This window comes from Eschrichtius robustus, chromosome 6 (genome assembly GCF_028021215.1).
Source record: "Eschrichtius robustus isolate mEscRob2 chromosome 6, mEscRob2.pri, whole genome shotgun sequence".
Taxonomy (NCBI): domain Eukaryota; kingdom Metazoa; phylum Chordata; class Mammalia; order Artiodactyla; family Eschrichtiidae; genus Eschrichtius; species Eschrichtius robustus.
This window is the reverse complement of record NC_090829.1, coordinates 19,994,651-20,008,382: the sequence shown is the minus strand read 5'-3', so window position 1 is coordinate 20,008,382 and position 13,732 is coordinate 19,994,651. Positions and strand designations below refer to the sequence as shown.

Here is a 13,732-nt window from a genome sequence, read left to right as displayed (position 1 = left end):
AACAAACTGATAAACTGAACTTCATCAAAATTAAAAACTCTCATCTTTGAAAGACACTGTTAAGAAAATAAAAAACAAGCCAAAGACTAGGAAAAAACATTTGCAAATCACATGTCTGATAGAGGACTTGTATCCCAGGGGTTTTCAAAGCTCCCCTCCTAGAATGACATTCTATGATTAATGGTTCTTTGTTTCGAGACTCAGATGGTATAAAGTAAGAATTAGTAAGAATCTAGAACAGTGGTTCTCTAACTTCATCACCTGAAGGGCTTGTTAAAACACAGGGTGCTGGGCCCCACCCTCAGAATTTCTGAACTGGTAGGGCTTGAGGGTTTTCATTTCTGATTAAACTTCCTGCCCCTGCAGCTGGTCTGGCTACCACACTTTGAGAACTGCTACTCCAGACCAACTTAGACTAAACTAGAAACACGATGTCAGATGCAAGATTCCCCACCCCACCCCAGGTACAATTATCAAATAAACTATGTTTATTAAGAGAAAAAATTGATTTCCCCCTTTTTAATTAGCTAGAGACATCTATAAATGTTAATCAGAGCTTCTGATGAGAGAGAAATAACAAACATGACATCACTGAGTTGGCTTGATTCTAGCCTTGCCTCTTTGTTGAATACACATTCTGGTTTCCACAAAGTTGCTCAGAATTCACCCTGGAAAACATACACAGCCTTATACCAACCGTCCCATAATGGCAACACAGAAGAAACTGGCATGCCCTGCTGAAGCCTATCGACTTTCCCTGACCCCCGCATTAACACCCCACCCACAGGCAGGGCTGCCATCGAGCCTCACCGTCCAAGATGGCCCACTGGTTGTCAATCTCTGTATGCTTCAGGTAGGAGTCTTCGATGGTGGGGTCATAGTCAGGCACAAAGATCTTCTGGAAAAACTGGATGGTGAGGGCGCTCTTGCCCACACCCCCGTCTCCCACCACCACCAGCTTGTACGTGGGGAGGTTGTCGCTGGGGACGGCACTGGTCGCCATGTTGCTGGTAGGTCAGACCTGGGGAGGCAAGATATGTGGAATGAGACAGGGGGCTTCTTCTTCTCTGACTCAGGGGAAAATATTCACGGGGTTTCCTCCTTTCTTACAGAGTAACAAATACTCCCAGTTGTAGAAAGTTTTGAAAATGAAGACATGCAAGAGAAAAGTGCTACCCCAGGTCCCTCACCCAGAGACAATAACTGTTAAAATAATTTATTCAACCATTTACTGAGTCAACTATGTGCCAGGCCCCGTCTTGGGGATATAACGCTACCTGGCCTTTAACCAGCCAAAGGCCATGTCAACGAAGTTTTTCCACCATCAAATTCCGCCCTAGTCCTGTACAGTTAAACACGTGGGTGTTAGTCTGAGCAGGGAGGGCAAGGAGGTTCGCCTTTCACATCAACTCTGGTCATTGGACTGTGGTGCTGAGAAGAATGGGAGGCTGTCTGAGCTTAAAGGAAAAGAGGGTCACAACAGCTTAGCACAGCTGAGCTCAGCGTCTCTGAGCCCCTTCCAACTCTCAGAATTCTGTGATCCTGGCTCTGTTCTCTGATCTCCTTGCCCTCTATCATGCAGAAAGTCGTGCTAGACTCGTGACATCTGGTCAACCCCTCTTTTAGTTGGGGAGGAAGAAGAGAAGGATCAGGGATAAGTTTTATTTTGATGACGTTGAGTCCAGTTAAGGCAGTGGTTCTCAACCAGGGGCAATTTCGTTCGCCAGGGATATTTGCAATGTCTGGAAATATTTGGGGTTGCCAAAACCAAGTGGGTGCTACCGGCATCTAGTCAGCAGAGGCCAGGGATGCTGCTAAAGATCCTATAATGCCCAGGAAAACACCCCCAGAACACATAATTAACCATCCTAAAATGTCCATAGTGCCAAGGCTGAGAAACGTTGAGCTAAGCTGACTAGGCAGGGGCTGGAAATATGGGACCAGGATCCTAAAGAGCAATTGAGCCTGAACAGATAAGGACTGACTGTGTAGGGGTGATGGCAGAGAAGTGAAGAGTGACCTTTGGAAACTGCATCACAAAGTACCAAGGAGGAGAGGCGGGCAGGGAGCATGGAAGGAGCACTCAGAAAAATAGGAGGGAAACCAGGATCTGTCACAGTGATGGAAGCCCAGAGTTTCCAGAAGGAGGAGGTTTAGCCTTATATGTAAGGCTAAACACTGGTGGGGGATGAGGGAGGACAGTCACCTAAAGAACAATTTGAGGGTGTTGCCAGGGACCTAAGCTGCTAACTAGGGAAAAGCACAAACCACCTGTGGTAGGGCCATCCCTGGGTAGCTTCAGGGCTCATGGAAGGGCAGGGGGGCGGGCAGCATGCCGGGTGACAACAAGCTGTGTGTCCTGTGTGCAATCACTGCTGCTCGGGAAGGCCACTGACTGAGCCATAGTTTCCTTACCTAATAGATTAAAGGGCTGGGTTTTCAGCTAAGAGTTCTTAGCTCTAAAAGAGTCCTCCATTCTAGATTTCAACAGAAAGGATGTTAGACACAAATGTAGGTTATGTGGCCACGCTGATTTGCATGGGGCTATAGGCGAGAGTCATTGCATAATCTTTTGCAGTTACTGAAGCTTGATGTTGACATTTAGGGTTTCCCTGCAGTGGCGGGGGAAGTAGGCGCTTTCATACATTGTGAGTGAGAATGTAAATCTGTCCAAACTGGACTGAGAATACACTTGCATAAATACATCAGAATTTAAAACGGACATATCCTCTCTCAAAGCTATACCACACGTGAGAATGTAGTCTAAGGAGGTAATCAGACAAGTGTACAAAGATGTTAAGAACAGGGGTAAAAATGAAATAACTTAAATACTGGGGGGGCCAGTTAAAGAAAAGTTTATCCATACAATGCAATACTATACGGCCATTCAGAGGATGATATTCCCTAGCCTAGAAAAGGTTTATAATATACATGAAAAAAAAAAAAAAAGCCAGGCTGCAAATCAGCAAGTACATATGATTACACTTCCGTGAAGCTACCATCTATGAATCTACATGTCTAGGGTGGTTCTAGGCATAGAGAGGATTGGCACGTAGCTGTCTCTCCAGGAGACTTTGGGACACTTTCTCAGATTTTCAATTTTCTACAACAAGCATGTGTTCTATTTGTGTATCAGAAAAGCTGAACGGTATTAAAATGTTCCCACCAAATAAAATGTTTGGGCCACCTGAAAATGTGTGATTTCCTCTCCTTCGAGTGGGGATTTAAAAGTCCTTTGGTGCAGGATAGAAGGACCAGGCGCCAGCTGAGCCCCAGCATGTGGTTTCCCCATCCCCCCTAGGTGGGGATGACAGTGGGGTTAACCTGAGCCTGCAACACACTGAGCTCTCCCACGTGACAGAGCTGGTGGTCCAAAGGAGCCAGAGGGGAGGGGAGGGAGACAAAAATGAGGGGAGGAGGGTATGGGCCAGCTCCCACTCTTCTTTGTCTCTTGGGTCAGGGGAGCTTGATGTCAGCTCCTTGCTGCTCCTCCTTAACCGCTGTCCTAGCCTGGGGAGGATGGTGACACTAAGCCAGCGTGAACGTGTCTGCCTATGAAAGAGGCTGTTTTTAAAGCTCCCTTCCAAGAAGATATAAACTATGTATAAAATAAATAAGCTCCAAGGATATGATGTATAGCACAGGGAATATAGCCAATATTTTATAATAATTTAAAATGGAGTATAACAGATAAAAAATTTGAATCACTATGTTGTACACATGAAGCTAATATAATATTGTAAATCAACTACACCTCAATAAAAAAAATTAAAATAAATAAAAATGAAAGCTCCCTTCCCTTCTCGCTGGCAGCAATGTGAATAAAAAAATACTAAGTGGGTGGGAAGGTATCGGGAAGGAAAATCGTTTCCCTTGATTTTCTTCTCAAAATAAAACAAGATAAGAAATACACTAGTAAATACGATAGAGGACCAACCTTTGAGGCGGTGCTCAGACCACCCACAGCAGAATCACCTGGGGACTTGAAAAAAATCGCCCTCTGCTTGCCAAGCAAGGCAGCTGGCAGGAAAGGGTCAGATGAGGGCCGATTTCCTTTCACAGTGCCCTGCACTCAGGAGTTGCGCCCTGAGAGACCACGGGGGGCCCATTTGGGGTTCCTTCCCACCTCAGACTCAATGGAACAGGGTTAGAATGCACAGTTAACACAAACATTGGACTGGGTCCCTCGTGGGGAGAAACCCTTTAGTGCTTCCCATGGCTGATGGGTCAAGTCCTTGCCCCTTCACTGGACATTCGAGGCAGTCACTGGCTGCCATCGCTGACCTCTCCAGTGGGACCCATGCTGCAGCCTCTCACACTACTCTCTCCCAAGCAACTCTGTGTTCCCCAGTGTGCCCTGTGGTCCCGTGGAGCCCTCTGCCCACCCCACCTCCTACTGGGGCCCTGGGGAGAGTGCACACCTCTTCACAGGTCAGGCCCAGGCCCAGGAATCGCCTCCCGGGAGGCACCCCCTTCGACCCCGTGCCCCGCAGTTCCTGGTGCAGAGGCCACCACCACACGTGAAGTCTTCTGTACTTAACTGTGCACAACAGGGCGGGGCTGCATCTCATCCCTCCCTGGATCACCAAGGCCCGGCACCGCATGAGCAAGGACAGACGTCAGCTACAGGAACTGGGGGCCCAACAATGGCCTTTCTGAACAACCGTCAGACAACCCACCAGCCACGGCACTGGTCTCCCCACGCAGAGGGCTCGGGGGCAGCTCTCCCGGCCAGGCCTTGGGACTGTCTCCCTCCTTCTCCCAAGTCAGACCGATCGCACAGATAAGACCCTTCCTGGAAGCAAGTGTGAGCCCAGGTTTACAAAGTCGGGACCATGAGTCCAGAAAACCCCTCCATCTATAAGGGCTCTCGGGCAGATCTTCTCTAGATGCACATGTTTTTCCAGTCTTCAACCTCCCCCGAAATAATCCCTGACTAAAATGATGTCTTTGTAAACAGGGAGGGCAGTCAAAATGCCAAGGGGCGTGCACCACACTCCTACAAAATCGGCTGATCTCACGTGGTGTGGAGAAAGAATTTTTAAAGTCACCAGAGGCTATGACGAAAGTCACCACAGGATAAAAAGTTGGTCGGTGCTTAAGGAGCAAACTGTTTTCATTTACGACTTCCCTCTCCCCTCCAGTCTATTCAACTAGACAGCACCTTGGAGATCATTCTAGAACGCTGGTTCTTCACCATTTGGGGGTCACAGATGGCCCCTTCGAGGTGGGAGGGTGGAATAAGGTGGGCCCGGGGCTCCCTTTAAAGTCTCGCCACCAATTTTCCGTGCCTGATACTCTCCCACCCACCAGCTGAGCGACCTTGGGCGAGTTAACCTTTCACAGCCTCAGGTTTTTTACTTGAAAGATGGAGTTGGTTAGAGAATCATCCTTTGCAGGATTGCTCTAAGCGGGAAATTAAAATGTATGAGACGAGCCCAGCTTAAAGAAGGTGCTCAAATGTTTGTTCTCTCGCCTTGTTTACTTTGTTCCCAGAAGAGGCGGACCCACAGGCTCCCTCCCTCCTTCCCTCCACTCTGAGGCTCCGCGGTTCCCAGCCTCCTCCCCCGCCCCCATCAGAAGCCCCGCTGCCACCTCAGCTCCCTTGCAGTCGGATTAAATAGGCTCGTGTGGCAACGTCACCCATCATTTAGAACATTGTTTCCATGGGAAATGGCTCTGAGGTTCCAGGCAGCCCGCTCCACTCAGAAACCAACTTTTGGAACCGCAGCCCCTGGGCGGAGGAGGCGGCGGCTGAGCGCTGGTTCCCATGGCAACCACCGCTCCCAGAGCCCTTCCCAGTGCACGAGCAACCCAAACCCCGGCTCATACTGGAAACTTCTTCCTAAAAGGCAGTATCACGGCCTCGACGATTTTAATGACGTGTATACGAAAACTTTAGGCATCTTTCAGCTGAGAAATAAGCTTTTTTGGTGGCTGTCTTTTGCTCCCTTTCTCTCCCCACGATTAGCACCAGCCTGCTTGGTTTGAAGTTGTTTCCTGAATGGCAGATTTCGGCTTCCCAGCAACTGGGGAGCTCCAAGAGGACAACAGCCACGTGTCCTCATTCTCTTGACCTCTCACAGGGCCAGGCAGGGCCCAACACGTGGGAACCTCAGGGTGTATTCGCTGACTACTCCATACTGGCCCAATAAGCAGGGCGTGACACCCTCCCTTCTGACAGGCGTAGGCTCGTGCCCCTAGGAAGTGGGGAAGGGGGGCTGGGTGGACCCATGACCCCAGAATAACCTTTTCACCCAGCAATTTTCAAAGTGTGCTTGGAGGGGGTTCCTGAGACCTCCTGGGAAGCCTTGTGCAAAGCCCCCTCTGTTCTCAGGGGGGCAGCTTGGGGTGGAGTGTCAGTCATAGCCTTGGACTCAGGCAGCTTGAGTTCCACTTGTGTCTCTGATACGGACTCCCTGTGTGATGTGGAGTGAGTTTCTTAACGTCAGGGAGCCTCAGTTTCCCCATCTATAAAACAGAACAGGACCCTCAAGAATGTGTAATTACAGTCCCAGTGGGGGGAAAAAAACCTGGAGGGCCCCCCAGTGAGGGCATATTTGCACTGATGTGCAAAGCAGCTGGGCCCCTGGGCTCCCTCCAATGTGGTAGAGCCTAGTGATCTGGACCCCTGCTTGCCCCATCCATGGCCCTGAGAGCACCTGAACGCATAGGGCTGCTGGAGGACCCGACACAGTAACAAATCCTAGGACAGCAGGGGCCCCAGCAGCCCCCCAAAACAGCAGTGCCCACTGGTTATTATCTCTTACCAAATCTGCCACCTTCTCCCCAAGTTCCCAGTTTCTAGGGCTTCTACAGAGCTTGTTTTCCAAAAGAATAGCCCAGAACACTGCCCATTTTTCTAAGTGGGCACATGGTAAAAGAAATGGCTTTGGCTGCAGACACTGTCAAGGGGCTCACCGGCTTCCTGGCCTCTCCGTGCTCCCCATCCCCCCAGCACCACTTCCAAAGCGGTGTCATAGTCCTAGCCAGAAGAAAAGGTGCCCAGAAGAGGCTACATAGCAGTAACAACTGCCACTATTTAGTGGCCATCGGCAGGGGAATGATCAGACACCGAAGGTCAGGCTTGGAACCGTCGTGTTGCACTGCCTAGAATTCTTTCGGTCATTAGTTTTGCAACATCACAGGACTTTTCTTTGACTGTCTTTGTGACTCGTAACCCATAGGGCACTCTTCACCTTCTCTGACTATAGGAGCTGTGGCAGTGGTCATCCCAGAGCCTCTCCCAAAGATGCTACCAACTTAATTGAAGGTTTAGTTTTCACTGCTTTTTGCTTCTCTATTTCCATACTAATTATTTTAAAGATCTCCCCTAACCCCATCTGTCAAACTACAAGTTGTCTGGTAAATGAAGCTGGAAGAGGGGGACACATTCATTATTAATGCAGCTCTTGGGAGAGTGAATGGACTTTCATTCACACTGAGCTGAACCAGCCCTGGGAAGCTAATCTCATCTCTGTGACGTCTGGGTGTGCCCAGTGCAGGGGGCTGAGGATACATTGGGGGGTGACCCAACCCATGTGGAGGAAATGGCTCTGCATTCCAGGAGCTGCCCTTCCCTTCTGCACAATTCCCAGAAATGGGCAGCTTCCCCAGGGCTGCTGATTTGCAGGCTGTGCAAAAATGGCGTGCAGCCCCGCCAGGGGTCTAGGCCACTTGGCATTCCTAAGGCTCCACTCTCCCCTCCCTAAGACTTTGCTCTGCCCTTTGTCTCCCACCTTTGCTAATCCCAGCCCAGCACTGTCACTGCATCACTCAACCCCTCCGGGAAGCCACTGCGTTCAGCTCACTTGATTATTAAGATTTAACCACCAATCCAACCGTGTGTTATTTTATGCTGTACAGGACCTTAAACATCATCAGGTCTGGATGGTATGTGGCATGGGTGCCTCCCCCACTTTCCCAGATCCATGGCAGACACTACAGTCCATCGTGGTCCTCTTTCCTGCTCAGTCTTACAACCCTTTTCAACGCAGCACCCTTGGCAGCCAGAACCAGGTGACTGGTCCGGAGAGGAAACTTGTTTGCCGTCCCAGATCGAACCCAGTACTCTTTAGGTTCCCTCCAAAACATCCCACCTACTGGCCATCCTGTTCCATGGGAGGGGCTCAGGACTATTGTGGGGGTGCCTGCCTGGCTATCTCTGGAGAACTCTGTTACCCAAGTCTTCTGGGTAATACATCAGCCCCTGCTTTCTACCCCATCAAATCCAAGCTCCTCTGCCAGGATCACACCTGGACTGCTGACAGCAGGGCAGAAATATCAGACAGGAGTCCTGAGATCCAGACAAAGGCCAATGCTTGAAGTAAGCCAGGCCCTTGACCTTACTCATGAACCCCAAGTACCACGTGCTTCTTTATATCACAACTGTTAACACTAGGGTCTTACTTGCTAGTGTGTGAATACCTCCTGACAGAGCCTGGAGCTTAGCCATCTACAGCCCAGCACTATGAGTCCCAGAAATGACCTGCTATAATAATTACAAGGGTGATCATGTTAAAAATAATAGAAGCACTTAATTAATGTAGGCGATGTGTCTGATGCTGTTGGAAGATTTTACCAAATTAGCTCATTTAATTGTCGTAACAACCCTATGAGGTATAACTTTGTCCCCATTTTACAATTGAAGAAATTGAGACACAAAGAAGTAAAATAACTTTTCTAAGGTCAGCCGGCTAGAAAGCAGCAGTGCCAGGATCTAAAACCACAACCATGTGGCTCCAGAGCCCGTGGCCAGTGCGTCATGCTAGGCATCCTCTCGTGGCGGGCAGAGTGGTGGGTGGGTGCAGAGTCGGGCCAGGCCAGAGGCAGCAGATCCAGAAGTGCTGGGAAGAGGTCAGCAGTGAGCCAGGGAGGTGGTGTCAGAGTCAGGGAGGCCTCCAAGGCCAGACTGCTGCCCCTGTGGGAGAAGCAGCTGAGCAGGTCAGGGCCCAAGGGGCACCCGGGGTAAATACTAGTCACTGGGAACAGACACGTCCCCCCCCCCCATCCCAACTGGGACAAAGTCTGCCAAATAGGGCACAGGTCTGCTCCTGCCCTGAGGACCAGGGAGAAAGCTGAGGGATCAGGCAGCTGTCCAGCATCGTGGGAACACCAGGGGGTTCTGAGACCTCCTATTTCAGCACCCCTGTCTGGGCCCCTCTCCACTGTGCTGGTCCCTGCCCCAGCCTGTCTCCTTGTGGTCCTACACACTGGCTGCTCCCCGCCCAGCTTGGGGCTGGCGCCTCACCTGGAACCCCTCACCAAGGAGCCTGAGCTAGGAACTCGCACAGTTGCAACCTTAGGCAAGTGAGTTACATTCTGTCCCTCGGTTTTCTCTTCTGTAAAAGTGGGGACAGTGGCAGCATTTGACTTGTGGTGGTCATGATAGGCTACATTTATTTGCTTGGCCCACTGTCTGGCCCATAGAGAGCGTTCAATAAACATCAGGGAGTTACTATCACCAGCATCCTTCGAAGTCCATCCACGTCCCTCCTCCTGCAGGAAGCCCTCCTGCCTCTCCAGAGTCCTTCCTGAGCTCATGCCCTGCAAACTGGCTGGTTCCACAGATGACAGCTCAACAGAACTCAGCCCCTCGCCACTTTGTCCTCGGGGCGCTCTCACGCCCATCTGCCAGCTGGTCTCAGCTCCCCCTTTCCCCCTTGGGGGGCAGCCTCCTGCAGCCATGCTGTAGGACAACAAGCCCCCGCACGCTGCTGACCCAATGATGAAGGAGATTTAAGCTCCTCAAAGACATTTCCCCAAATATTCAGGAGATGCTCGTTCACTGAATAGACTGCGCGGCAGATACCAAATTGCTGGGAACTCAGCATGAAATGGCTTCTCCCTCTGGTCTTTAAACCCAGAAGTGCTCTCCATCCTAAAACCTAGCCCCTCTCTGGGTTCCTCCTGTTTTGGTGGATTTATCCTTGGAAAGAAAAACCTGTTAAGGACACATGACATGAGAAAGGGCCCATTTTTCCTGAGCCCAGAGGAGAATGATCCAGGAGGAGTAAAGTGGACAGGCCACCGGTGCTGGCCACCCTTCCCCCAGTGCACACAGAGGCTCAGATCCGGGAGACTTGCACGTCCAGTCAGTACTCCCAGAGCACCTCCAATGTGCCTGGTCCTCGGAGCTGGGGAGACGGAGATGAATGAGCCCCAGTGCCTGGCTTTGGGGCTCATGGGGTGTGTGGGGGGGAGGGGCAGGCAGACAGAGGACTACAGTATACAAGGCTAAGTGGGAGCACAGGGGCAGCGGGGGGCATCTCACCCAGCCTGGGGGCATTGCAGAAAGCTTCCCGGTTGAGGCAATGACAAAATGGGGTCTTGCAGGCCAAGTAGGTATCAGCTGAGGTAAGTGATAGGGACAAGCATATCCTAGGTGAGGACCAGAAGTTGCAAAGCTGTAAAGCACAGAGGTGTGAAAAACCAAGAAGGTGCCGAGTTCTGCAAGCAACACCTGTGACTGGGGTGCAGAATGTGTGACGTGTGCGGTGCGGTGGGAAGGGGAGTGGGGAGGAGCTCCTGTTGGCTGCCTGACAACTGGGGGTGTTTGTCTTTGTATCCAGAGCACTAAGCACAGTGCCTGGCACGCAGTGGCGGCTCATCAGCACAGAATGATGAAGGAACAAGTGCAGGGGCTGCAGGGCGAGGCAGTGGGGAGCACAGGGGGCCCCCGCATGACCCCGAGGCCCCCGGACCCTCCCCTCCCCACAGGCGCGCCATGCAGGCTCGCTGGAAGGCCGCACGGTCCAGCAGGCCCACAGCTCTTTCTGATGACCGCAGTGAAGCTCACCAGCCAGAAAAGCCCAGCGGACACTGCATAACTTGCACAGGACAAACTGAGGGCTCCAGAAGCTCAGAGGAGAGGAGAGGGGAAGCAGACGGGAAAGGGCTGCAGGGCCGGGTGGGAGCAGGAAGGTCACGCAGGCGGAGCTGGCATGGCCACAAAGGCCCAAAGGCAGAGCTGTGTGGGGTGGCATTTGGCCTCCCCATTTAGCAGCAGGGAGCAGAGTCAGAGGCATTAAGGCATGTGCCCGAGGGCACAGCTTGGAAAAGGGTGAAGCTGGGATTTGGCATCCAGACTGACAACGAAAAACTAGAATTCTGCCCCACTCCCCACCCAGCTAGTCCAGACGGCCGGGTGGGTCTGCGGGGGTCTCCGAGCTGAGGGGTTAACGAGGGCTTCGGTGTCTCAAGGTCCGCACGACCCTTCAGAACAACGTGCTCCACTGGCATCCCCGGGCCACAGGGGTGCTGCCACCTGGCCGCTTGGCCCTCACAGGCCCACGTCCTCACGGGCTGAGGTCGCACCCCAATGCCCGGCCCCCTGTGTCCCCATGTCCCACCACCACAGGGCGGCTGGGGCTGAACTCAGTCCAGGGGTGAGGGGCAGGGCTGCCGCCTGGCTCGCAGCTTCCTCGAGGGGCAGAGAGGAGGAAGTGGCTTTATCTTTGGATCCTTATTCTCAGTCCTGGGGGCCATTCCGATTTCCCTAGGGCCGGGCAGTCTCACCCGCAGCTGAGGAGGAGCTTCCCAGCCTCAGGCCGGCATCTTGCATGCCCATCGAGAAAGTCACCCTGGCCGTCACCCCGCTACGGAGGGTCGGCTTCTGGACACTCTGGGGCTCCCCAGAGTGAGGCCCTCAGACTCCCCAAAGCCTGGCAGGCTGCTCCGCATTCTGATTCAGCTGCTGCCTCGGCCCATGCCTGGAGGAGGGGCTCCTGTGAGCCCCCCCGGCCTCCTCACACCTCCTCCTGGGCTGCTCAGGCTCAACCCCGCACACGGGACCCCCACCAGCGCCCTTGTCCCGCCCTCCCGCCCCGACCCTCTCTCCTCGGCCTCCCCCGCCAGCTCCAACATCCCTTCCCCTCAAATCCCAGGCCAAGGCCTCGTGGCACATCTCCCTCCGTGGCTGGCTCTGCCCTCTGCCTGGCCCCGCCCTCACTGGCACCGCCCTCCCCCCACTCCAGCGTTGCCACCCCTCAACCAACCCCGGGCACAGTGCTCCTGCTGGAAACCGCCCCGGGAGCCTGAAGCTGTCCCCACGGGCCCTCCCTGAGCTGCCCCGGCATCACGTCGCCGGCCGCTCAGAGCCTCTATCCCACTGATTCCTAGTACAGCGTCCTTGGGGACAGGGGCGGTGCCCAATTCGTAGGGCCTCGCGGAGTCTGCCAGGGAATGCTGTCTGCCTGCACTGCCTCTTCACTTTCCCCGGCCTGTGAAAACATTCCCTCTAGGAGGCACGGCCGTCCTGCGCCCCAGGCTCCCAAAGCCACCCCTTCGTTCCCGGCCTCTCCTGCTCGCCAGGCCTCCTTCCACTGAGCCACCTTGCCTGCGTCTACGAAGTGCCGGCCAGGTGGCAGGTGTCAGCCAGAGTGCTTTGCAGCCACTATTCCGCTGATTCATCATAGCCACCTCATCGAGAAGGCTCTGCTTAGCCCCTGAGGTCCCCGAGGTTCCATGGTTGTCCACGCCACGCATCGCCACCTGCAAGTGACCACGAGCTCCCAGCGCAGCCACACGGCCACGCTGCCTCTTCTCCCTTCAAATCTAGGAGCTGGGAGCTGTCTTACTGTCACATTTCCCCTGCAGGGGTGGGGCTGGGGGCTACAGGCTGAGCTTCATTTTCCTTATCTCGGGGTCACCCTGGAGCCCTGGCACAGCTTTCCGCACAGAAATGCTTCTGGTGTCTGCTGTCTGCATTCCCCAAATGCAGGGATGACCCTGGGAGTTGGCTGGGATTCTGCTTGGGTGGCGGGTAGGCTGAGGTGGTGTGGGCCACACAGAGAAGTGGGGTGGTGGCCCTCACAAGGGAGATACCATGCGAGTGGTCCCACTGGACACACAAGGGCACCAGCCCAGAGGAGGAGTGGCTGACCGTAAGGGGGTCCTTCCCTGTCACCCACACTCCCAAACACTGAGCCCCCTGTAGCTCCCAGGGCCCAGCTCCCTGACCATCCCTGCCTTTGGGCTGGGGATGCCACACCCCGCCCCCAGAACCCCCTGATGGCATCAAGGCAGAGGTTCTCATACTGTCTTTCTCCCGAGTGGAGGCAACCGGAGCACAGCTTCACAGGCTGTCCCTCAGCGCTGTCCCAGCCCAGAGCTGCTGCCTCATGGAACCTATGGCTTCACACAAGCCCAGCAGGTAAGTGGCCCAGGAGAAGGGCAGGGGTGGTGACAGACAGCAAAGGGAAGGCCTGGATGCCGGGGGCAGGCCTCCCTTTGTGTCAGCAACCCTCTGCCTATGAGACGGATGCTTCTTGCCAGGGCTGAATGGTTAAACCCCGGCCCCCCGCATCCTAGCTGACCCACCATCTCAACTGCTTTACCCTGCAATAGCAGAAAGAGGGACTCAGGAGACAAATGGACATCCCAAACTCATGTGTAGGCAGAGGTCAGGTCGATAAATGAGAGAAGGGGACAGGGACAGGCAATAGGGAGCAGTGGGGCCTGTGGTAAACAGGAGGCCACTGGTACCTTCCACCACCTGACCGCCATGATAGAAGCATATCTGCAACGGGGCTTCCAGACAGTCAAAATTTTTAAAGAGTAGCCAGAAATCTGAATTTTTATGTGAAACTGATTTTTTAAATGTTGGCTACCAATTAAAAAGTTTTACACATTATATAAGCCAAATAAATCACCTCCCTGGGGTGGGGGGGTGGGCAGCCCATAAGGGCACCTGCTGCTACCCTGCCACCTCGAACATGCCAGCATTGAGTGG

General features: G+C 53.3%; 1 protein-coding gene across 4 annotated transcripts in view; it reads right to left on the bottom strand.

Moving 5' to 3' along the window:
• The window catches only part of MRAS (muscle RAS oncogene homolog), a 59,429-nt gene that overhangs the window by 33,941 nt on the left and 11,756 nt on the right, over positions 1 to 13,732 (bottom strand). For all 4 annotated transcript variants that reach the window (XM_068545980.1, XM_068545981.1, XM_068545978.1 and 1 more), the window contains exon 2: positions 811 to 1,021. In XM_068545980.1, coding sequence (XP_068402081.1) covers positions 811 to 1,003 — 193 coding nt within the window. In that variant the 5' untranslated portion in view covers positions 1,004 to 1,021. The remainder of the gene's footprint in view (positions 1 to 810; positions 1,022 to 13,732) is intronic.